Source organism: Pseudophryne corroboree, chromosome 3, assembly GCF_028390025.1.
Source record: "Pseudophryne corroboree isolate aPseCor3 chromosome 3, aPseCor3.hap2, whole genome shotgun sequence".
NCBI lineage: Eukaryota > Metazoa > Chordata > Amphibia > Anura > Myobatrachidae > Pseudophryne > Pseudophryne corroboree.
Genome location: NC_086446.1, coordinates 472,104,878 through 472,130,937, shown reverse-complemented (window position 1 = coordinate 472,130,937; position 26,060 = coordinate 472,104,878). Strand labels below are relative to the sequence as shown.

The 26,060-nt window shown below is 45.7% G+C and overlaps 1 protein-coding gene and 1 long non-coding RNA gene across 6 annotated transcripts in view; one reads left to right on the top strand and one right to left on the bottom strand.

Annotated features, from left to right (window-relative positions):
• The window catches only part of GAS7 (growth arrest specific 7), a 675,298-nt gene that overhangs the window by 459,879 nt on the left and 189,359 nt on the right, over positions 1-26,060 (top strand). For all 5 annotated transcript variants that reach the window (XM_063960779.1, XM_063960781.1, XM_063960778.1 and 2 more), the window contains exon 3: positions 10,881-10,958. In XM_063960779.1, the coding sequence (XP_063816849.1) occupies positions 10,881-10,958 (78 nt within the window). The remainder of the gene's footprint in view (positions 1-10,880; positions 10,959-26,060) is intronic.
• LOC135056057 (uncharacterized) lies at positions 1,006-25,563 on the bottom strand. Its single transcript, XR_010243876.1, has 4 exons — positions 25,456-25,563; positions 25,346-25,382; positions 13,380-13,520; positions 1,006-1,084 (listed from the first exon to the last, which is right to left on the bottom strand). It is a non-coding gene; the product is annotated as an uncharacterized LOC135056057 (long non-coding RNA).

The following is a 26,060-nucleotide window of genomic DNA, read 5'->3' as shown; positions in this document are numbered from 1 at the left end:
TTCATGCAAATTGTGTTTTTAATTTGAGGTGTTGTCTAGTTGTTATTGCTAGGGTGCTTGTAGTGGAGCAAAGGCTAATAAACTTTATTTTTTAAAGGATTAGAAGAATCATGAGACCCTTATCTCTGCTGACCTGAACAGGCTAAGAGGTTTTTACTCTCATCTGGGTTTGTGATGTCTGACTACATTCACTACAATGCTGGTTGAGACTAAGGGATGGCCATCATGGGCTGTCCATCAATGGTTCATAAACCATCTATGGCAAACCATCGATGGTTAGCACCACTCAATGGAAACCTCTGAAATGTGCTGGCTCGCCAGCTGAACAATAAAAAAACAGGGGTGGAGCTTAGCAGTGTTGGGGCGGAGCTATGCCCCGTGTCCCGACACCTTGCAAAAAAAAATAAAAAAATATATATAAAAAAATATTTGTTTATGCTGTGCCATCGATGGAGGGAAGCCATCTGGTTCTCTCTTATCAATGGCAAGTGCATTCGACATCGGTCACAAACCATTGATGATTAGGGATGGTCAATGGCCATCCCTAGTACACACGTAGCGATTTTTGCTACATTTCTAAGCAATTTGATGTGATTGCTTAGAAGAGCAGCACACATCGCTCCGTGTGTATGCCCCATAGCGATTTGTGACCCTGCGCATCGCTATCGCTGACTCTAGATTGGCCTGCATGCAGGCACAATCTAGTCAGATCGCTCACTTCACTGCTATATGATCCTGCTAATGAAGTTGTCACTTTTGGGGGGTCAAGGAAGGTCTCCCCACTTTTTAATTCTATTTGGCCAGTTTGCTTTTGGGCAAAATTTGCAAGAGTAGTGTGAATTGTTATTTCTGATTGAATTGTGTGAAACTCGGGTGTGTGCATGAAAGCAAAGTGTGCAAATTTATAGGCAAAGTGTGCAAGTTTAATGCCTAATTGAATTAAAGCCTTTAGCCTAAAATCCCTGTCTGATAGAAAGATAATGATGTTGAACTTTTTAGACTTGCCCTCTATGATTTCAAGGAGGGTTCCCTGCTCTCTCATGAGTCCTGGAGAACATTCTGAAAAACTCTGAAGCCTGGCTGTCTGGAAGAATAGACACATATATGTTAATATGATATTGTCACCACCTTTGACTATAAATATAGCATTTTCTGTAACAGACTTAGGGGGGTATGCAATTAGCTCCGTTGTTGTCGACGAGGTGATAAAACTGAGCTTTTCGCTATTTTTAGGGTGAATGAAGATTTTCTCCTGGGCGAAAAATGCGTCAGGGGCGGAGAACACATGTATTGGCGAATCCATAGGTTTTCCATCGAAAACGCTGCCCATTTTTGCAGATTTTGAGGCATTTTTCACCAATGCCTTAAAACACAAGGTGAAAAATCAATGGCGAAAATGCCTTCAAAACGGTCGAAAAAAGGCCTCAAAATGGAATACTCAGTGGGGCAAATTCATTAGCTACGAAATGATCGGAGCTAACTGCATACCCCCTTAGTAATGTGTATCTTTAATTCACTGTATGGGGTTGATTGAATTAGTCACCAGCCCCTTTATGTACATTTGTAACAACAAAAAACCGCCAGCAATGGCACACCGACTCACTCCATTATGCACCGGTTTTGCACCAAGATTTTGGATTTTTTTACACACACCTACGGTGCTGTGAACAAAAATGTGTGTTCTCTGGGCAACTGTAAGTGCGGCATATGCACAAACTTACTCGAGGGGTGATCCAGCTTGCGGCTAATTGAATCTACTCCTAAGCATGCCAGAGCCTATTATTCTGCATTTCCTAATATTACTGTATTGTATCTAATCTCTCCATTCAGGTCTGAGGTAGTGTTGGTTGAATTAGTAGTTAGCTTATCTATTTATTAGGTACCAGTCCATATCTCCAAACTGTCCACAGTTAGGTGGGACAGACCCGACTTAAGGGGACTTTCAGGCTGTCCTGCTGAGTGGCACATTTGTCCCCACTCCAATTCATTTGAGCAGCAATTCAAGGGTAGTTTTGGGAAGGGTGCTTATGGTCAGCCTAGCATTTCACCCAACATGTATATGTATGTGTCTCGATTCCTAAAATACCAATGTTAGGAGCTATGGCATACATCCCAACTTTAGGAAGGGACAAACCAAAATAAAGCAGTGCAGCGATGGTGGGCCACACCCGCATTTTATCCATTGTGGGGGGCATGCTGCATGCTCTGCGAGCTGCTGGCATGCCCACTGTCCCTCTCTCCCTGTTAATATGCACAGTGTCTATTCACCGATGCTCTGCAGTGTGTGAGAGATGGTCTCCCAAATGCCCCCCTTCCCCCACTGCTGGACAGTGTGACCCATGGGTGGGACAGCAGGAGAGTTCCAGAAAAGTGGAGCTAATTGAATACCTACCTTAGGGGGACTGTCCAGCCAAAATCAGGACAGTTGGGAGATATGCTATGGTGAAACATTGTAGCATGAGATACAACTTGCATTATGTCTGAGATGTTACTAGTTTCTTATGAATTGAACAGTTTAATCCTCATCAATACAGGTTCAACACACAAAATGGCTGCCACCATTGAAGAAATGTAAACAGAGCAACTCCTTTGTAACTGAGCAGTGCATTTAAAAAGTATACTAGGTAAAAATGAAAATACCCTTGGCTTCACAAGCCTCCACCTTAGTGAGTAGGACATGCAGGAACACTGGTTTAAATGAGGGGTAGTACTATAATAGTGCATGGGGATATAACTATATGGTTCTGGCTATAGTTATTATTAAGGTGACCATGCTCAGTTACAACAGTTATACTCAGTTGTGGCAGACATTGGGCTTATTAACTATTCATAAAAATTATTCCTATACATAAGCTAGGGAATGGCTGCCTCTGTGGCTGGCGGATTATAATTTGCTTTTCCCTGTAGGATTCTGCACCCATGCAACTGATGTAGTCCATATAAGCTTGGTGGACAACTAATATACTGAAATATTAGTTGACTGCAACTCTGATCATCCAATAACATTTATTTTCCCCCCCCCAAGATTACATTTTTATTAAAGTTTTAAGCAAGAATTTGAAGGGGGGGATACAGATTAAAGAAAAGGGGGAGGGAGGGAGGGTAACCTGTTTACGCAAACAGAATATGCATCCTGACACAATTAGCAAAGCTAAGTAACAACATCTGGATAGTGAGGTCATCTCACCAAAAAGGTCATATTGCGAGGCTGATTCGGATTGAACATATTATAAAAAAACAACAGTGATTTCAAGTATCAGTGATAATATTCAGCTATATTAAGCTAGGGACTAGAAATAAGACCCTCATAATATGCCTAGAAGTTATACAACGTAAAAGCCCTATTAAATGTTCTGGTAGTATCATTCAGGATAGGAACTCATTCTCAAACTAGAGTAGATGCTCTATTGGCGCGCCAGATGGACGATTTGGCTAACTGTGAAGTTGTTTGTGTCGAGTATGACAATCCTGCAGTCTCAAATTCAAAATGTGCCTGAACTTCGCATTCAATGGCTAGAATCGTGGGAATCAATGGGGTTTGCTGATATTTGGTTAGGAAAAGTTTTGTGGGCACCAGAATATGACCCATTACATACCGGTCATTAGGACGTATGGATTCTTTAAATAGATTAAATAATGCTATTTTAGGATGGGGAGATACGGGAGTTCCCAGAATCTTAGAAATTAGGTTAAATACTCGAAACCAAAGACCAGCAACCATGTGGCATAACCCAAAAATGTGGAAAAAAGTTCCCACATGTCCACCTTGTCGCCAACAGGTATTAGGAGTAGTAGGCCACATAGTGTGTAAAAGAGCAGGAGTGAGGTATTGTCGGTGGAGAAGCTTGTAGAATTGTTCAATGTGGGATTGGCATTTAGAGACATGGAAACATAAGTGGTAAAATGTCCGCCATTCACCCTCAGTGAGAATTCAAGCCAAATCAGATTCCCATTTAATCTGGGAAGAAAATTTAGCTGGTTGGTGAGGGCAGGCCAGTATGTTATAGCACCAAGAGATGGTACCTCTAGAGACCACTTTGTGAATTTTATCGTGTATGAACTTAGGGATCGACAGCACAGTACCTAATGGTGTACAAACACTTTGTAGCCAGTGACGCAATTGGAGATATTTATAGAAGTCTTTACTCTTTACTAGAAATACCATATATAGATTGAAGGTACGCAAAGGAAACCAGCGAGCCAGCCTCCATCACATCCCTTAAAGAAGAAATTCCCCGGGAAATTCAAGAATCAAATGATAGCTCTGGAATTAAATGCACTAAAGCCAACTTGGACACTAGACAAATCCATTATTTACGTGTGGAATGAACTACTAGTGATCGCACATTTAAACTCAGTCCCTCTGTTGCTGGCAGCCACAATATGTCCGATAAGGGGACAGGCGACAGGGAGCCCCTTTCAAGAAGGACACAAGACTTAAAGTTACACTCCACGAACCAAGCACCTAATGGGGCAAGGATACTCTCTATTTGATAGGAATACCGGTCGGGATATGCTAAGCCACCTTTAGATTTTGGAAGAGACATTCTGTATCGAGCTAGTCTGGGTTTCTTGCCTTTCCAAACATAATTAATAAGGGCTGAGTTAAATTTGCTTAACAAAGAGTTAGGCAAAAGAATTGGATTGTCCTAAATAAATATAATAGTTTGGGAAGCAGAACCATTTTCAAAGCACTAATACGGCCTAGCCACGATATATTAAGTAGCGCCCAATCGTTTGTCATAGTCGAAAATTTGTGTTGCAATGGGGGGGTAGTTGCAAGATATGAGATCCGAGACTTTTGGGGGGATCTGAATTCCAGGATACTTTAGGCTTCCATCCTGCCAGGTATAATCATATTCGGCTTTCAACTTGGTGAGCAAGTCAGCGTGATAGTTAATTGGAAGAGCTACAGTTTTGGAGCTATTTAAGGTATAAAATGAGAGGAATATTCTAATATCTCTTGCAAACTTTGAAGAGACATAACTGGGTTAGTTAAAGGGAGAAGGACTTCATTGGTGAATAGACAAACCTTATACGGTTGTCTGAATAAAACCGGGCTATGGACAGTAGGGCTAGCTATAATCGAAGCAGCAAAGGTTCTATCGCTAAGACAAACACTAGAGGGGATAAACGGCAGCCCTGACGAGTACAGTTTGTAATCCGAAAGTTTGTAATCCGAAAAGTAGTGGAAAGCAGACCATTAACAAAAACCCTAGCAGATGGACTGGAGTAGAGGGCCATTATAGAAGATAAAGCTAATCCCTCAATACCGGATTTACAAAGAACGGCCTGCATATAACCACAATGAAGCCTGTCAAAGGCCTTCTCTACATCTAACGAAAGCAACAAAAGGGGTTCGGGCGATGGAGAGAAGGCATCTAGAATATTAATTATCCTCCTTGTGTTATCAGGAGCTTGTCTACCCTGAACAAAACCCACTTGATCTTGGTGAATAAGTGATGAGAGCAATGGGTTGAGCCTATTCGCTATGAGTTTAGCATAGATTTTCCATCAGAGATCAATAGAGCAATTTGCTGATAATTAGACAGTACAGTAGTGTTTTTACCCGGTTTGGGGAAGGTCACAATCCTAGCTTCCAGCATTTCTGGGGGAAAGGATCCACTAGACGAAACCTCATTAAAAACAGGGGCCAGTACTGGGGATAAGATATCCTTAAAACATTTATAGAATAAATTTGTGTATCCATCTGGACCAGGCGCTTTATTGACTGGTAAACTAGTAATTACCTATTTCGTCCGCAGTCCAGGGGGCGTTCTAAGAGCTGAATAGATGACGGATCTAAAGAGGGGAGGTTAAGCTCTTTCAGAAAGGCTTCTATCCCTTCGACAGTTGGTTGGGGAGTCATAGGGTCACAGCGGAGGTTATACAGGGAGGAATAGTATTCAGCAAACACGTTAGCTATCTCCAGTGGATCAGACACTTTAATCCCTTTCAAAGTCATAACATCCTTGACACAATCTTTAGATCATTTCCTTCTCGACCTTCTGGCTAAAAGCCTGCCCGCTCTGTCGCCCTGAGTGTGAAATTTTTGTTTTAATTTAAAAAGGTTTTTATGAACCTCTTTCAGGCTCAAAACGTTCCATTCCTACCTGGTGTTAAGAAGCTCTCTGTATAGTGACCTATTAGTGGGTGATGCTTTAAGTCTACATTCCAGGTCAGCCAGTCCCGTTTCAATATCTTTTTGATGATTGTTCCAAACCCATAAGGTGACGAGCCGCGGACTGGATTATAGAGCACCTCACAACTGCCTTTAGAGCACACCAATGGTTGAAGAGAGACGTTTCAGCTGGGAGATTTGTTTCCAGGTACAAGGTTAACGATTGTGAAATACAGGTTTTAGTCTCTGCATCAGTCAAAAGGTACTTCCCAAGGTACCAGGGTCTAGGGGGAATCGAGGTCAGGTCCCAGTTGACAAATAAAACCGAACGGTCTGACCAAGGAACTGGCAGGATTGAAGCCTTTTTAATCTGTTGAAGAGTCCACTTATAAGATAAAGACATATCAATTCTGGAGTAAGTTCTATGCACAGGTAAATAGAAGGTGTAGTCCCTACAATTCTGATTCCGGGCTCTTCACACATCATAGAGGTCATATTCATGTAAGATACATCTAAAGGCCTGAGAATGGTCTCTGGGAGGAGTGAATTTCAAAGGGCAGTGTGCCAAGGATTTATCCAGAAACGGATCCAGTACTAAAAGTCTCCCAATATCATCAGTGAACCTGAGAGGCAAGCTCGTAGGGTCTCTCAGAATTTTCTAATAAATGGGATTTGTTTAGTGTTCAGGGCATAAACTACTGCAATCATAACCGGTTTATCCTCCAATTTACCTACAAGAATTAAATATCTGCCATTAGTCTCCGTAATCTGGATCTCCAACATAAACTTGCATTGATACGAAAACAAAATGGCCACTCCTGCTTTTTTCTTAGGACCATTGGACATATGGCACTACGTGAATTTATTACCAGTGAATTGTGGGGGAGAGAGGGCCATGAAGTGCATCTATTGCAGGGCAACAATGTGGGCTTTAAGTTTTGAAAAATGATGCAATGCTGAATTACGTTTATTTGAAGACTTGAGTCCTTTAACTTTTAAGGATAAAACATTAACCATAGATAGTTAGGAACTACAAGATGAGAAATATAGCAGACCTTAAAGCTCCAATACAACATTGACTGGAAGAACCAGGGCCTATACTTAGCAAAGGGTAACAACCCCATGAACCAGTAGGGATCATATCTTATAACGTGTACCAGGAGAAGGGAGTAAAGAAACACATCGCATATGGAACCAAAGGAGTCCTTCTGGGTACCTGTATTCAGAGGGAAACCGGCAAATAGTAACATTTAGAAGTACGAATTCACTGAACGAACATTGCCTGTTCTGCGGTAAAGGTCGCCCGGCCAGTAAACTAAACATCCCACCGCGCAGAACAAGGCAAGTAAACCCTAACCGCTAAAGGTTAATCAAAGAGGTCGGTAAGAAGGCAATATACATCACAATTAGGAAGTGCGACTCACTGTCTATCAGTCTTGGTAGATCTTAGAGCCACTAGGACCCTTGGCAACCATGTCCTCCAGGTTCCAAGACACAAGAAGTTTGGTTCCAGCCGCCAGAGAGGTGACGACACTTGTAGATCTGTTACGTCTAATAAACAATTTGGTAGGGAATCCCCACCTATAAGGAATGTCCACCTTTTGGAGGGCACTGGTGACAGGGTAAAAGGATCTACGAGCAGCAAGAGTAGAGAGTGATATGTCTCCAAGGATTTGTAAGTCTCCCAAGATGGCTTCATTAACATCCGAAGGTTTGGCCGCACGAAGCACCAGTTCTTTCACATGGTAATAGTGAAACGTCATCAGGGTATCCCTAGTTGCAGCCGTTGGGGCATTCCTTGCTTTAGGGATACAATGTATGCAGTTGAGCAGGAAATCTGTAATTGCAACTATGGGAAGAAGCTTCATAAAGAGATCAGTAACACAGTCCTTCAGCTCGGAATTAGGCACTGACTCCGGGATACCTTGAACCGTGATATTGTTCCTACGAGATCTATCTTCAAGATCACTGACTTTACTTCGGAGTGCCGTGACTTCTGTCTGAAGTTCCTTGTGATGAGATCATTATGAGACTTAACGACCTCCTCTAGTTTATTCTCTAAGTGATCCGTATGTTGGCCCACAACATCAATGGATTGTTGGCAGATCTGTGAGGCCGACTTGAACTCTTGGGAAATGTCCGCTTTGAATGTCGCCAATAATTGCTTCATAGAGCCAACCGTCAGTGGTACAGGGGAAGTGGAAGACAAGGGTTCAAAGGGAGTACTGAGCACGGATAGTGATGTGTGTCCCTAGTCTGATGGAGCATTACTTTTACCCCCTTGCATGGAGGAAGGTTGTTTGAAAGAGCTCACTGGGGGGACCCCAGACTGATCTTTCTGACGTTTAGGCGGCATCGCAGGTAGAAACAATATATTATAACGAAGCACTCAGGTCAGGCCGATTAGTGTTAAAATCAATGTGGTAAATATATCCCTTTGAGAAGAGCCCACAGCAATTCACCAAGTTTGGGAAATGGAGTGATAGGGGTAACAAAACATGCACACGGTTAGCACATATGAGCCCTGATCCTTGTTTTACTCCTGCAGAAACCCTCACTGACCACAGCCCCAGGCAAAGCCAGATATAACAAGGGCTGCCATCGATATCGGTAGGGAACTCAGGGTATAGGCCAGCTTGATTCCTTGGCACCCCTACTTAACCACAGTGGTGGGTGGGGGTAATATCACTGAAAAAATAGGGGTTATATCCCCAAAGGACAACCCAGTCGGGGACTCCACTTCGCGGGGGTTACCACGGAGTCTTTACCGGGTCCTCTATGGCACAATGTACAGCTCGCAAATCGAGTAATATGTGGATGGGGGGAGAAACACCGGCTCCTGATCCGAATAGGGCACTTCAATATAAGAAAGCACAGGCCAGCACTGTGAATCCTGTATCAAGTCCCAGACCCCCTGTAGGTGTAGTTGAAAGAACACTATGAGCCCAGACGCCAGGCAAAGATCAGAGTATATAGTGCCACTTCATCCCCTATGCTCCTTACCTCCGGAGCGAGCAGTCTCCACAGCCGCCGGGAGATATACGTGTGGCAGCGCCCCCACGGAGCAGGGTAATTTAGCGTGTCTCGAGGTCCTGGAGGAAGGAAGGTAGGTGGCGGGCTGGGTTCCCGCTGGAGATTGCAGACAGTTTCTGGCAGTCGGTTCCTGCTGCAGGTTACGTCAGCCATTCCGGATACTGACTGTACCAGAGAGCGGGGTGCTTAACAGCAGGGGAGGCCACAACCTGCAAGGACCTGTTGTCAGATCCCCCGACTCCGTGACCTAACCTGCTGAATTCGTGGGGACGTGAAGGAGACTCTTGCACACTTTAGGGATGCAGAGGGGGGGGGGGGGGGAATCTAGCCCAATAATAGCAGAATTTTTGGTCAGAGTCAGCAGGAGCTCTAAAGATGCACGTCGGCCCTCAGAGCAGTCCAGGCTGTGCCCCCCCATCCATTCTATTGAAAACTGGGTGACAATAGCTAAGGACTCCTGAAATTGGCAGGGATTGGCATACTGAAAGAAAAGAACAAAAAAACATTATAATATCAAAGAAAACTGAAGCATCAAATATTTCCAGTCACGTCTTTTTAAAACAGAAACATTACAAAATCTATAGTATTTTTCTGACTGCACCTGACACTACAGGGTAAATCTCCACTTGATACTAATTATGTGCATGTGAATATAACGATTTTCTCTCTTGCTTATTATGTTCCATGATATTGATTGATTACCAATCAATCAGTGAAGCCTTTGTGCCAAAAGAACACGCTTTAAGTCAAACATGAAGTATTCACACTGAAGAGAATATACTTTTCTGTATAGAGTGGATCATTACATGTGGGGGAGGCCCAGTAGAGGCCATTTAATGAGTGAATGGGCCTAGTAATTCAAAATAATTGATATCTTGTTATTGGCCTGTTAGCTCCTTCCTTTCTACTGTGTTGATTGTAAAATTTGAAAAACAAAAGTGTATGTGTGAGGGGGGGGGGGGGGGGGGGGGGTCTCTGATACTGTATCTCTTTTTTTCTGATACTGCATATATTTTTTTCATGTTTGTTTAGGACATTTTTAGTTTTGTACGTGATTAAATACTTTTTGTAATGTGAAGAGAACATGTTGCACAGCTATTACCAGGACTTCACAAGTCATAAGGGCCCTACTCACTGGCCGACCCGCCGCCGAGCTGCCCGACGGCGGATACGGCCGACGAGCGACCCGGCGGCGGGGGGGGGCAGTGACGGGGGGAGTGAAGTTTCTTCACTCCCCCCGTCACGCGGCTGCATTGAAGTGCAGGCAAATATGGATGAGATCGTCCATATTGGCCTGCATGCACAGCCGACGGGAGACCAGCGATGAACGAGCGCGGGGCCGCGCATCGTTCATTGCAGGAGTCTCCACACTGAAAGATATGAACGAGTTCTCGTTCATTTATGAACGAGATCGTTCATATCTTTCAAAAAATCGTCCAGTGTGTAGGGCCCTATAGTTTTGTATGTTTGCTTGCAGAGATTGGCCTTAAGTATCCTCAATATTATCTCAACCAGACATACCGACATTACTTCAACTTTGTTGTCCTGTGCCAGCTTAAGCAGTGCTACTAATTATGTTGTTTGATTAACTATAAGTAGAATAAATTATATGTTCTATTTCTGTCTGTATAGTTTATTAAGACACTTCTGGTACTGCATGTTATGTATATTTCATCCATATTGTAAGTTCATTTAATTCTGTAATGCTGATATTTTTCTTCTACAGAGACAACGTGGGAGAGACCGAACAGTTCACCTGTGAGCATAAAAAGTCCATTAGTTAAGAAGACCTCGTTACCTACAGGTAACACATTCCATTTATCTTTGTACTGTTTGCTATCTATAGATTACTTAACCAAATCTTAGGTTTATTAAACATGCAGAACAGATTTACATGATGACAGGTTTAATGCAGCAGGTATGTACAGTATAACACAGGACAGTATACGATGTATGCACTAGATCCAGCCAGAAATGTACAGTATACGGGAGTGCAGATGGTGAGCTGAAAGTGGGAACACACACCTATGGCCCTCATTCTGAGTTGATCACTTGCTATGTACTTTTAGCAGCCATGCAAACGCATAGTCCCCGTCCATGGGGGAGTGTATTTTCGCTTTGCAAGTGTGCGAACGCCTGTGCAACAGAGCGGTACAAAAACATTTTGTGTAAAACAAGACTAGCCCTTTAGTTACTTATCCTGTGCAATGAATCCAGCGACGAAGGTCCCGGAATTGACTTCAGACAACCGGCCTGCAAACGCCTGGACACGCCTGCGTTTTCCCAAACACTCCCAGAAAACGGTCAGTTGACACCCATGAACGCCCTCTTCCTGTCAATCTCCTTGCGATCGGCTGTGCGAATGGATTCTTCGCTAAAATCATTGCACAGCAACAATTCTCTTTGTACCCGTATGATGCGCATTGCGGTGCCTACGCATGCGCAGTTTTGCCATTTTTTAAAATGATTGCTGCGCAGTGAACAACGGCAGCTAGCGATCAACTTGGAATGAGGGCCTACGTCTGTACATACAGTGGTGTCAGTAGAGTATAAATGCTGGCTCTGTATGTGTCTATCTATCTATCTATCTATCTATCTATCTATCTATCTATCTATCTATCTATCTATCTATCTATCTATCTATCTATCCTATATAATTTCCCAGATCTGTCACTCTGTGCCTGTGTGTATAACGCTGGGCGTGGCTATGAGCTCTCGTTGGGTTAGCAGCAGGTCTATCACACCCAGTCTACAGCTGATTGGACGAGAAACGCCCTCCCAAACAGGTTACATCCAGTGGGAGGCTCTGCCCTTTGGCTGCTGTGTTTTCCTAGAGCAGGATTACCAGTGGGACTGATGGAGCTGCAGCTCCAGCCCCACACCCCAAAATAGTCCCACTGCATCTGCAGCAACATACCCTCCAACAATTTACACACAAAAATCGCTACGGATTCAAAAAGGGGGCGTGGCCACGGGTGCACAGCACCTGGGCTGCCGGCCTAAGAGCCCTGAGATGGCTAATGTAACGGATAGAGTGGTATCGCGGAGGGTAATGTCTGGACGCTGAATCAATGTAAAAGGTGACAATGCTGTGCAGTGCAGTGGGTGTGCAGTGTCACTGACACTGCACAGCACTCTCACCTTTTACATTGATTCAGCGAGTCAGTCAGTTCTACCAGCCAGTCACTATTGTTAGCACCGGTGCCCCAACGCGTCACATTACAGGGAAGTAGATGCACTAAATAAACTACAGCTCCCAGCAGCCCTTAGTGCAGGAGCATTCCGGTGCTAAGGGCTGCTGGGAGCTGTAGTTCATTGAGTGCATCTTCTTCCCTGTAATGCGGCACGTTAGGAAACCAACGCTAACAATAGTGACTGGCTGCTTGGCTGCTGTGCGAGTCTCCGGGAGAGCTTAGCTGCTTCCAGGAGCAGAAGCAGGGGAAACCTTACCCGCCCCTCCCCCACTCGCAGTACCTCCGGGCCCCATCCGCCCCACACCCCCCCTCCACCACCCACGGTGGGTCCGTACCCCCTCCCCCACCTGCAGAACCCCCGCAGCTGCTCCTCCCCCACCCGCGGTGGCTCTGGACCCCCTCCCCGACCCACAGCACCCACGCACCTGCCCCTCCCCCACCCGCAGCAACCCCACACCTGCCCCTCCCCCTGTCGCGGCACCACTGCACCCGCCCCTCTCCCACCCGCGGCACCACCGCAACTGCTTCTCCCCCACCCCCGTGGCTCCGGATCCCCTCCCACACCCGCGGCACCACCGCACCAACCCCTCACCCAACCGCGGCACCCCCGCAAACCGCCCCTCCCCCACCTGCGTCTCCCCTGGGCCCCCTCCCCCACCTGCGTCTCCACCAAACCCGCCACTCCTCCAACCACATCACCTACTGGGTGATTCATCAGGCCCTGTGAACGCTGTTCACGCTGTTGCAAGGGGCTACGACCCCTTAACCATCGCACGCCTTTTGTCCGTGCAATATTTAACCACTCACACAATTATGATTGGAGATAATACTCCATATAATAAAAATATTGCACAAAAAAAGGGCCTGCAGGGGTTAAGGCGACGATGTGAAGAGAAGAGTAAACGGCGGCACTCAGGAGGCAGGTAAGTAGTGAAGCAAAGAAGGTGCTTTATCTACGTTTCGAGGTACGTAGCCCCATCATCAGGACACGCAAAGTGAATAGTGTAACAGTGAAAACTTAAATATTTTACCCAGCGCGTCTCCAGCGTCCTCTCTGCGCCGCCGCTCAGCTTCCGGGGTCTAAGCTTCCGGTCCCAAACTCGCTCACATATTCGGATGCCCGCTCTCCGGGCCGTCACACGGGGGCGTGGGGGACTGTTGACGGCATGCGACTGTCAACAAAACACATCACATATAAACAGACGGATCGCAGAGTCTGGTAGGAGGGCACCGGAGCACATAAATTACAAGCTGTATCCCCCTGAGTGCCGGATGTGGAATATAAATAAATATATGTATGTATATATATATATATATATATATATATATATATATATATATATATTTATTTGGGGTTACTGGCCTCTGTATCTCTGTCTCTACTGATGTATTATGGAGACACTCATGAGCATGTCCTTCTAGCATAAAGGACGGAGCTGAAGATGTGCGTGTGTGCAGTGCCAGATTAAGGTCCACATGGGCCTGGAGCTGAAATTAATGGGTTCACTACGATATGCCGGCGGTCGGGCTCCCGGCGACCAGCATACCGGCGCCGGGAGCACGACCGCCGGCTTACCGAGAGTGTGGCGAGCGCAGATGAGCCCCTTGTGGGCTCGCTGCGCTCGCCATGCTACGGGCGCGGTGGCGCGCTATTTTATACTTCCTCCAGGGGGGTCGTGGACCCCCACGAGGGAGAATAAGTGTCGGTATGCCGGCTGTCGGGATCCCGGCGCCGGTATACTGTGCGCCGGGATCCCGTCAGTCGGCATACTGAAGACCACCCGAAATTAATGAAGGGCCTATTGTGTGCCGACACGGGGATCAGCGCCGCAGCAAAGTTCTCCCTGTGTGGGAAGGGGGGTGTAGTGACATACTACATCACTACACTACCTCCCCACACTACATCTCTGCACTCTCTCACTACTACATCTCTATACTGTATGCCTGCACTACTTCCCTACACTACATCTCCTCAATATGGGCCTGATTCTGATTTGTAAGCAATAGCTTCACGCAACTGAGTGATTAGCACTCTATTGCGCTAGTGTTATGGCCGCACTGCGTGTGCCATGACGTATTAGCAAAGCCGCTCGCAGGGAGGATTCATTAGCATAGTGATTGACAGGAAAGGACCATTTGGGCAGATTATGGGGAGTGGGGGAAAATGCAGGTGTGTTGTGACCATGTTTGGGGCGTGTCTCTGCCTACATCACTGTTTGCGCACTTATCGTGTCCTGGTCTTGCAGATGGGAGGTATTACTGTGGGCGTCTGCCTACTTGCAACAGTGCAGGGGATATGTCCAACACAGTGAACTGACTTGATCTCCTTATACTGTTCAGGGATCCCCTGCATTACTTCTGCTGGGCACTCAATGAAAAGAAAGTGTAGGCGGTCACACACTATATACGTCACTTCCTGTGAGCCAGACTAGGAAGTGACATTCTCGTGTCACTCAAACAATAAACAATCTTTTATTAAAAAAATCACTATATAAATAATACTCATATAGGAGGGAATTAAATTTGCTCTGATATTTTTTTTTTTTTTTTACTTTTTCACCTTTTTTTGCTTTGTGTTATTCAATTTAAGCCCAGTTTTTGTGCCCAAAAAATGATCTGTTTTCGGGCAAAGACACATATAGAATCCATGATAAGTTCACAGGTCTATATGTTTTCGCTGCCCGATTTCCGAAAACTACCTACTTACTGGGTATTTTTGTTCAGAACCTGCCGAGGTCCAGAAAAAAAATAGCCGGTAAGTGCTGCCAGTGGCCCGCACTTCGGGGCTTATTGGATAGTCCCGGTGGATCAATTAACGCACAGTAAATTACCACTGCTAATTGAATCCCCCCATAGACTGTTACCACAAAGATAAGTTGTAGGAAAAGAATCACATGTAATAATACTTCTTTACCCATACTGTATATTCTCTAATGTCTAAGCATACATAGGTTTACTGAAAGACCTCTACATCCATGGTTGGACTGGCCCACAGGGGTACAGTGGAAACCCCCAGTGGGCCCCACTACCTGGGGGACCACCTCCTCCCCTAGGGACCAGGTTCCAGACTTTGCATTTGAATTATACATTATACATATGTTACTTACCTTATACTGCACAGGACTATGGTGTATTCTCTACAGCACATTGCTGTTATTAATCTGGTTCATTATCGTGCATGCACCAGCAGTGTTTACTGTATATATTTATTAAGGGGCCCAAACCATGCACTCTCTAAGGGTTAGCCTAGCGTACCACACTCTGTAATGCAACCGTAAGTGACTAAGATAACTTGAACTTCAGGGGTCTCGGCGCGTTAGCCAGAGCTTATGTATTTCACATTCTGGAACACATACAGTGATAAATATAAATAGAGCATCAGGAGGATTGTAAAAAAGCAACAGGCTTAAGTTAAAAGTACCTACAACAATATTAATTCCAGATGCCAATAGGGGATATTCAATTGTTTGAAAAGCCAGTTGGGTGTATGCTTTTTCCTATCAAATAGACAGGAAAAAACAGACACCCAACCGACTTTTCAAAGAATCGAATATCCCCCAATGAGTACTCAATTGTGTGTACAACTCACAATTATATCAAAAGAAAAGTCACATAGTGTAAGAAGCAAAATATATGAAGGGGTGGAATAAACAATAGGACAATCTTACTGAATACTATTAAATGTCACACGTGTAGGAGACCTGGGCATTAAAAGACATATATAACAGACTAATCCGCCAGAGTATATATTTTGCCATATTAACAAAATACACACACACATAAACTACACATACCTACAAACGAACGGTTCCGGTTTGAATGGTCGACCATGTTGTAGTCGACAGTCATTAGGTCGACCACTATTGGTCGACATTGACATGGTCGACATGGACACATGGTCGACACATGAAAATGGTCGACACATGAAAGGTCGACACATGAAAAGGTCGACATGAGTTTTTTTACTTTTTTTGGTGTCGTTTTTTGCGTAAAGTGACTGGGAACCCCAATTAGTGCACCGCGTCCCCTCGCATGGCTCGCTTCGCTCGCCATGCTTCGGGCATGGTGCCTTCGCTCCGCTACCGCTTCGCTCGGCACAGATTACCGTTCCAATCGTAGTCCACGTGGATCGTAAAGTATGGAAAAGTTCCCCAAAAGAAAAAAAAGTAAAAAATGCATGTCGACCTTTTCATGTGTCGACCATTTTCATGTGTCGACCATGTGTCCATGTCGACCATGTCAATGTCTACCAATAGTGGTCAACCTAATGACTGTCGACCATAACATGGTCGACCATGTGAACGGATACCCAAACGAACACACACAACCCGGGGCCCAGCTGAGAGGAGGAAACTGGTGGCCACCAGTTCACTGCAGAATGTGAGGAGGGCACGTCGCACAGGAAGCTGCTGTGTCTGAGCAAGCGCTTCTCTGAACGTTGTGTGCAGAGATCTCTGCAGACAAGAGCGGCAGCTCTAATCGCGATCGCGACTTGCATTGAGACAGAGACATAGATGTCTCTGACTCAAAAAAAAATTTTTTTTTCAAAAATAAATAAAAATAAAAATAGGATTATCTGGAGGAGTTCTGGGTACTTAGACACCCCACCACTTGTGTGTGCCACTGCGTGGGGGCAGGGCCCAGCCAGGGCTGAATGGGGATGTTATTCGTGTGGCTGGGAGGTGAGTAAACTGGGCCGTTGGTGGTAACCGAAAAAAAAAAATAATCTGCCATCATTGACTGCACTGCAGGGGATCTGGTGGGCCTGTTTCAATGGAGGGCCTGGAGCTTCTGCTCCAGCCGCCCCATTGTTAATCCGGCCTGCGCATCTACAGTAGCGTACAAGGTTGGAGGTTACACCTCCGGCAGTCCGGGGGTCCTAGTGCCTGGATGGAGAGACAGTTCAGGGCACTCTATCCGAACAGGAAACTAACTAGAGATGAGCGCCTGAAATTTTTCGGGTTTTGTGTTTTGGTTTTGGGTTCGGTTCCGCGGCCGTGTTTTGGGTTCGACCGCGTTTTGGCAAAACCTCACCGAATTTTTTTTGTCGGATTCGGGTGTGTTTTGGATTCGGGTGTTTTTTTTAAAAAACACTAAAAAACAGCTTAAATCATAGAATTTGGGGGTCATTTTGATCCCATATTATTATTAACCTCAAAAACCATAATTTCCACTCATTTTCAGTCTATTCTGAATACCTCATCACCTCACAATATTATTTTTAGTCCTAAAATTTGCACCAAGGTCGCTGGATGACTAAGCTAAGCGACACTAGTGGCCGACACAAACACCTGGCCCATCTAGGAGTGGCACTGCAGTGTCACGCAGGATGTCCCTTCCAAAAAACCCTCCCCAATCAGCACATGACGCAAAGAAAAAAAGAGGCGCAATGAGGTAGCTGACTGTGTGAGTAAGATAAGCGACCCTAGTGGCCGACACAAACACCGGGCCCATTTAGGAGTGGCACTGCAGTGTCACGCAGGATGTCCCTTCCAAAAAACCCTCCCCAATCAGCACATGACGCAAAGAAAAAAAGAGGCGCAATGAGGTAGCTGACTGTGTGAGTAAGATTAGCGACCCTAGTGGCCGACACAAACACCGGGCCCATTTAGGAGTGGCACTGCAGTGTCACGCAGGATGTCCCTTCCAAAAAACCCTCCCCAATCAGCACATGACGCAAAGAAAAAAAGAGGCGCAATGAGGTAGCTGACTGTGTGAGTAAGATTAGCGACCCTAGTGGCCGACACAAACACCGGGCCCATTTAGGAGTGGCACTGCAGTGTCACGCAGGATGTCCCTTCCAAAAAACCCTCCCCAATCAGCACATGACGCAAAGAAAAAAAGAGGCGCAATGAGGTAGCTGACTGTGTGAGTAAGATTAGCGACCCTAGTGGCCGACACAAACACCGGGCCCATTTAGGAGTGGCACTGCAGTGTCACGCAGGATGTCCCTTCCAAAAAACCCTCCCCAATCAGCACATGACGCAAAGAAAAAAAGAGGCGCAATGAGGTAGCTGACTGTGTGAGTAAGATTAGCGACCCTAGTGGCCGACACAAACACCGGGCCCATTTAGGAGTGGCACTGCAGTGTCACGCAGGATGTCCCTTCCAAAAAACCCTCCCCAATCAGCACATGACGCAAAGAAAAAAAGAGGCGCAATGAGGTAGCTGACTGTGTGAGTAAGATTAGCGACCCTAGTGGCCGACACAAACACCGGGCCCATTTAGGAGTGGCACTGCAGTGTCACGCAGGATGTCCCTTCCAAAAAACCCTCCCCAAACAGCACATGACGCAAAGAAAAATAAAAGAAAAAAGAGGTGCAAGATGGAATTGTCCTTGGGCCCTCCCACCCACCCTTATGTTGTATAAACAAAACAGGACATGCACACTTTAACCAACCCATCATTTCAGTGACAGGGTCTGCCACACGACTGTGACTGATATGACGGGTTGGTTTGGACCCCCCCCCAAAAAAGAAGCAATTAATCTCTCCTTGCACAAACTGGCTCTACAGAGGCAAGATGTCCACCTCATCATCACCCTCCGATATATCACCGTGTACATCCCCCTCCTCACAGATTATCAATTCGTCCCCACTGGAATCCACCATCTCAGCTCCCTGTGTACTTTGTGGAGGCAATTGCTGCTGGTCAATGTCTCCGCGGAGGAATTGATTATAATTCATTTTAATGAACATCATCTTCTCCACATTTTCTGGATGTAACCTCGTACGCCGATTGCTGACAAGGTGAGCGGCGGCACTAAACACTCTTTCGGAGTACACACTTGTGGGAGGGCAACTTAGGTAGAATAAAGCCAGTTTGTGCAATGGCCTCCAAATTGCCTCTTTTTCCTGCCAGTATAAGTATGGACTGTGTGACGTGCCTACTTGGATGCGGTCACTCATATAATCCTCCACCATTCTTTCAATGGTGAGAGAATCATATGCAGTGACAGTAGACGACATGTCCGTAATCGTTGTCAGGTCCTTCAGTCCGGACCAGATGTCAGCATCAGCAGTCGCTCCAGACTGCCCTGCATCACCGCCAGCGGGTGGGCTCGGAATTCTGAGCCTTTTCCTCGCACCCCCAGTTGCGGGAGAATGTGAAGGAGGAGATGTTGACAGGTCGCGTTCCGCTTGACTTGACAATTTTCTCACCAGCAGGTCTTTCAACCCCAGCAGACTTGTGTCTGCCGGAAAGAGAGATCCAAGGTAGGCTTTAAATCTAGGATCGAGCACGGTGGCCAAAATGTAGTGCTCTGATTTCAACAGATTGACCACCCGTGAATCCTTGTTAAGCGAATTAAGGGCTCCATCCACAAGTCCCACATGCCTAGCGGAATCGCTCCGTGTTAGCTCCTCCTTCAATGTCTCCAGCTTCTTCTGCAAAAGCCTGATGAGGGGAATGACCTGACTCAGGCTGGCAGTGTCTGAACTGACTTCACGTGTGGCAAGTTCAAAGGGCATCAGAACCTTGCACAACGTTGAAATCATTCTCCACTGCGCTTGAGACAGGTGCATTCCACCTCCTATATCGTGCTCAATTGTATAGGCTTGAATGGCCTTTTGCTGCTCCTCCAACCTCTGAAGCATATAGAGGGTTGAATTCCACCTCGTTACCACTTCTTGCTTCAGATGATGGCTGGGCAGGTTCAGTAGTTTTTGGTGGTGCTCCAGTCTTCTGTACGTGGTGCCTGTACGCCGAAAGTGTCCCGCAATTTTTCTGGCCACCGACAGCATCTCTTGCACGCCCCTGTCGTTTTTTAAATAATTCTGCACCACCAAATTCAAGGTATGTGCAAAACATGGGACGTGCTGGAATTTGCCCATATTTAATGCACACACAATATTGCTGGCGTTGTCCGATGCCACAAATCCACAGGAGAGTCCAATTGGGGTAAGCCATTCCGCGATGATCTTCCTCAGTTGCCGTAAGAGGTTTTCAGCTGTGTGCGTATTCTGGAAACCGGTGATACAAAGCGTAGCCTGCCTAGGAAAGAGTTGGCGTTTGCGAGATGCTGCTACTGGTGCCGCCGCTGCTGTTCTTGCGGCGGGAGTCCATACATCTACCCAGTGGGCTGTCACAGTCATATAGTCCTGACCCTGCCCTGCTCCACTTGTCCACATGTCCGTGGTTAAGTGGACATTGGGTACAACTGCATTTTTTAGGACACTGGTGAGTCTTTTTCTGAGGTCCGTGTACATTCTCGGTATCGCCTGCCTAGAGAAGTGGAACCTAGATGGTATTTGGTAACGGGGGCACACTGCCTCAATAAATTGTCTAGTTCCCTGTGAACTAACGGCGGATACCGGACGCACGTCTAACACCAACATAGTTGTCAAGGCCTCAGTTATCCGCTTTGCAGCAGGATGACTGCTGTGATATTTCATCTTCCTCGCAAAGGACTGTTGAACAGTCAATTGCTTACTGGAAGTAGTACAAGTGGGCTTACGACTTCCCCTCTGGGATGACCATCGACTCCCAGCAGCAACAACAGCAGCGCCAGCAGCAGTAGGCGTTACACGCAAGGATGCATCGGAGGAATCCCAGGCAGGAGAGGACTCGTCCGAATTGCCAGTGACATTGCCTGCAGGACTATTGGCATTCCTGGGGAAGGAGGAAATTGACACTGAGGGAGTTGGTGGGGTGGTTTGCGTGAGCTTGGTTACAAGAGGAAGGGATTTACTGGTCAGTGGACTGCTTCCGCTGTCACCCAAAGTTTTTGAACTTGTCACTGACTTATTATGAATGCGCTGCAGGTGACGTATAAGGGAGGATGTTCCGAGGTGGTTAACGTCCTTACCCCTACTTATTACAGCTTGACAAAGGGAACACACGGCTTGACACCTGTTGTCCGCATTTCTGTTGAAATAGTTCCACACCGAAGAGCTGATTTTTTTGGTATTTTCACCAGGCATGTCAACGGCCATATTCCTCCCACGGACAACAGGTGTCTCCCCGGGTGCCTGACTTAAACAAACCACCTCACCATCAGAATCCTCCTGGTCAATTTCCTCCCCAGCGCCAGCAACACCCATATCCTCCTCATCCTGGTGTACTTCAACACTGACATCTTCAATCTGACTATCAGGAACTGGACTGCGGGTGCTCCTTCCAGCACTTGCAGGGGGCGTGCAAATGGTGGAAGGCGCATGCTCTTCACGTCCAGTGTTGGGAAGGTCAGGCATCGCAACCGACACAATTGGACTCTCCTTGTGGATTTGGGATTTCGAAGAACGCACAGTTCTTTGCGGTGCTACTGCTTTTGCCAGCTTGAGTCTTTTCATTTTTCTAGCGAGAGGCTGAGTGCTTCCATCCTCATGTGAAGCTGAACCACTAGCCATGAACATAGGCCAGCCAGGGCCTCAGCCGTTCCTTGCCACTCCGTGTGGTAAATGGCATATTGGCAAGTTTACGCTTCTCCTCCGACAATTTTATTTTAGGTTTTGGAGTCCTTTTTTTACTGATATTTGGTGTTTTGGATTTGACATGCTCTGTACTATGACATTGGGCATCGGCCTTGGCAGACGACGTTGCTGGCATTTCATCGTCTCGGCCATGACTAGTGGCAGCAGCTTCAGCACGAGGTGGAAGTGGATCTTGATCTTTCCCTAATTTTGGAACCTCAACATTTTTGTTCTCCATATTTTAATAGGCACAACTAAAAGGCACCTCAGGTAAACAATGGAGATGGATGGATACTAGTATACAATTATGGACGGACTGCCGAGTGCCGACACAGAGGTAGCTACAGCCGTGAACTACCGTACTGTGTCTGCTGCTAATATAGACTGGTTGATAAAGAGATGTCGTAGTATGTATGTATGAAGAAGAAAGAAAAAAAAACCACGGGTAGGTGGTATACAATTATGGACGGACTGCCGAGTGCCGACACAGAGGTAGCCACAGCCGTGAACTACCGTACTGTACTGTGTCTGCTGCTAATATAGACTGGTTGATAAAGAGATGTAGTAGTATGTATGTATGAAGAAGAAAGAAAAAAAAACCACGGGTAGGTGGTATACAATTATGGACGGACTGCCGAGTGCCGACACAGAGGTAGCCACAGCCGTGAACTACCGTACTGTACTGTGTCTGCTGCTAATATAGACTGGTTGATAAAGAGATGTCGTAGTATGTATGTATGAAGAAGAAAGAAAAAAAAACCACGGTTAGGTGGTATACAATTATGGACGGACTGCCGAGTGCCGACACAGAGGTAGCCACAGCCGTGAACTACCGTACTGTACTGTGTCTGCTGCTAATATAGACTGGTTGATAAAGAGATGTCGTAGTATGTATGTATAAAGAAGAAAGAAAAAAAACCACGGTTAGGTGGTATACAATTATGGACGGACTGCCGAGTGCCGACACAGAGGTAGCCACAGCCGTGAACTACCGTACTGTACTGTGTCTGCTGCTAATATAGACTGGTTGATAAAGAGATGTCGTAGTATGTATGTATGAAGAAGAAAGAAAAAAAAACCACGGTTAGGTGGTATACAATTATGGACGGACTGCCGAGTGCCGACACAGAGGTAGCCACAGCCGTGAACTACCGTACTGTACTGTGTCTGCTGCTAATATAGACTGGTTGATAAAGAGATGTCGTAGTATGTATGTATAAAGAAGAAAGAAAAAAAAACCACGGTTAGGTGGTATACAATTATGGACGGACTGCCGAGTGCCGACACAGAGGTAGCCACAGCCGTGAACTACCGTACTGTACTGTGTCTGCTGCTAATATAGACTGGTTGATAAAGAGATGTAGTAGTATGTATGTATAAAGAAGAAAGAAAAAAAAACCACGGGTAGGTGGTATACAATTATGGATGGACTGCCGAGTGCCGACACAGAGGTAGCTACAGCCGTGAACTACCGTACTGTGTCTGCTGCGACTGGATGATAAATAATGATATAAAAAATATATATATATCACTACTGCAGCCGGACAGGTATATATATTATATAATGACGGACCTGCTGGACACTGTCTGTCAGCAGAATGAGTTTTTTATAGAATAAAAAAAAAAAACACCACACAAGTGAAGTCACACGACGAGTGTTTAACTTTTTCAGGCAATCACAATATAGTATACTACTAACTATACTGGTGGTCAGTGTGGTCAGGTCACTGGTCAGTCACACTGGCAGTGGCACTCCTGCAGCAAAAGTGTGCACTGTTTAATTTTAATATAATATGTACTCCTGGCTCCTGCTATAACCTATAACTGGCACTGCAGTGCTCCCCAGTCTCCCCCACAATTATAAGCTGTGTGAGCTGAGCACAGTCAGATATATAATATATACATAGATGATGCAGGCATGCAGCACACTGGGCTGAGCAGTGCACACAGATATGGTATGTGACTGAGTCACTGTGTGTACCGTTTTTTTCAGGCAGAGAACGGATATATTAAATAAAACAACTGCACTGCTGGTGGTCACTGTGGTCAGTCACTAAACTCTGCACTCTCTTCTACAGTATCAGCCTCAGGTTAATCTCTCTCTCTCTCTCCTAATCTAAATGGAGAGGACGCCAGCCACGTCCTCTCCCTATCAATCTCAATGCACGTGTGAAAATGGCGGCGACGCGCGGCTCCTTATATAGAATCAGAGTCTCGCGAGAATCCGACAGCGTCATGATGACGTTCGGGCGCGCTCGGGTTAACCGAGCAAGGCGGGAAGATCCGAGTCGCTCGGACCCGTGAAAAAAAACATGAAGTTCGTGCGGGTTCGGATTCAGAGAAACCGAACCCGCTCATCTCTAAAACTAACACCATAAAATGTAGGACTTATTACAAAAATGTTTTAAATAAAATAAACTTGACATTAAGCAAATAAATAAATAGTGGTAAATGGCTGGAAACTGGTTAGTAGAAGTTCTATATATATTACCTGCTGATGTCCGAAAGTGCCCTGTTTAATCATTTTTGAAAGTCTAGAATTTTATTATTAAAGATAACTTAAGGCACAGGACAGTTATTTTGTTATAAAATGTCTTGATGCGGAATCACTATATATAATATGATATATGGGGACATAGTAGTTCTTACACATGAGTATTAAACTAAATCTATGGAGCTGCTAAGACCTGCCGAGAAACAAAATGGCTGCCCCATTTATCTGTGCTGCAGTGTAAAACACTTGCTCATATTTAGTCACTGGAAAGTTGCTTAAAACGAAAAACAACACAATCAGATACCCTCCAAACAGATACGCTTAATCTACATTTGATATATACCTGTCATCTAATAAAATATCTGTTACATTTTGAAATCACTCTTAAATCACAGCAGTCAAACTAGTCATGTAGATTATCATAGCAGTGACAATAAAGCACAGGTTCTCAAACTCGGTCCTCAGGACCCCACACAGTGCATGTTTTGCAGGTCTGCTCACAGAATCACAGGTGAAATAATTAGCACCACCTGTGGACCTTTTAAAATGTGTCAGTGAGTAATTCATACTTACCTACTCTCACGGAAGCTGCGGGAGGCTTCCGTTTTTTGGGGTAGCCCCCCCCCCCCCGCACCCCTGGAAGAGTGGGCAGGTCTCCCGCATCCTGCTCGCACCCTAGTGATGCGAGCAGGATGGAGAGATAACCTCCCGCATTCGCGGGTCCGTCGGGTGGAGAAGGGGTTAAAATGACGCAAATCGCATCATTTTAGCCCCGCCCCCTTCCCGCGGGCCCGCGAATTGCGGCATTTCCCGGGGCGGGGGCGGGGCTTAGTGATGTCACAGTCCGCCCCCGCCCCCCGAAGACAGCTGCAGCGTCTCCTCTCCGGGCTTCTCCCGGAGAGGAGAAATACAATGTCGGTAAGTATGGAGTAATTAATACACCTGTGCACTTGCTGGGTTACCTGCAAAACATGCACTGTGTGGGGTCCTGAGGACCGAGTTTGAGAACCCCTGCAATAAAGCAATACCATACATGGCGCACTGTTCCTCAGACCAGCTTCTGCACACAATTTCCAACAACCCAGCGACATACCTGGCACAGACAGCCATCTTAATCAATGTCCTTATACCTGAAATAAAAAAAGCATTTAATAGATAATAAATGAATCCCACCCCCTCCCCACAAGCACACTATTTACACACAATCTGTTTTTCTTCTTTTATTTCAGTCTGGTTTTTTTCCTCCAGTTCCATTTCTTTCAAGTGTCTCTCCACCCCCCCGCAATCACATTGCCTCTAACGTTCAGAGCACAGTTGCTACGGCAACCATGCCATAGAGAAATGTTTTAAAACCCTTTGAAACAGACGATGTCTTTTTAAATTTTCTTGTTTAAAGAAGGACTATTCCATTACCAATAAAAATTATTTAAAGGTACTTTTTATGGCGTCTCTGCAGCATCCAGTGGTAAACAGCGCCGGTGCCCATGGTAGCACAGGATTACGAGCTGCTGAGAGACGAGGAACTGCTCATTTTTGTTTTTGAATGGATGGATTTTAACTAAGGAAGAGCATGTTTTCAGAGCTACGGAAAGGAAATCAATGCAGCATGAAGAGTCATGTGTATATTTTATACTCTGCTGTTTATACTGTCGCAGTGTATAAAATAGAATATTCCCTTATAAGCAAGGAAATACATTATGTGCTAGACAGAGAATAGCACCTTGGATTAGTAGAGCAGGGAGGGATCCCATCAAATGACATCTAGTGTGTGTCAGTTCCCACCTGGCCACTTAGATATTGGAAAACCT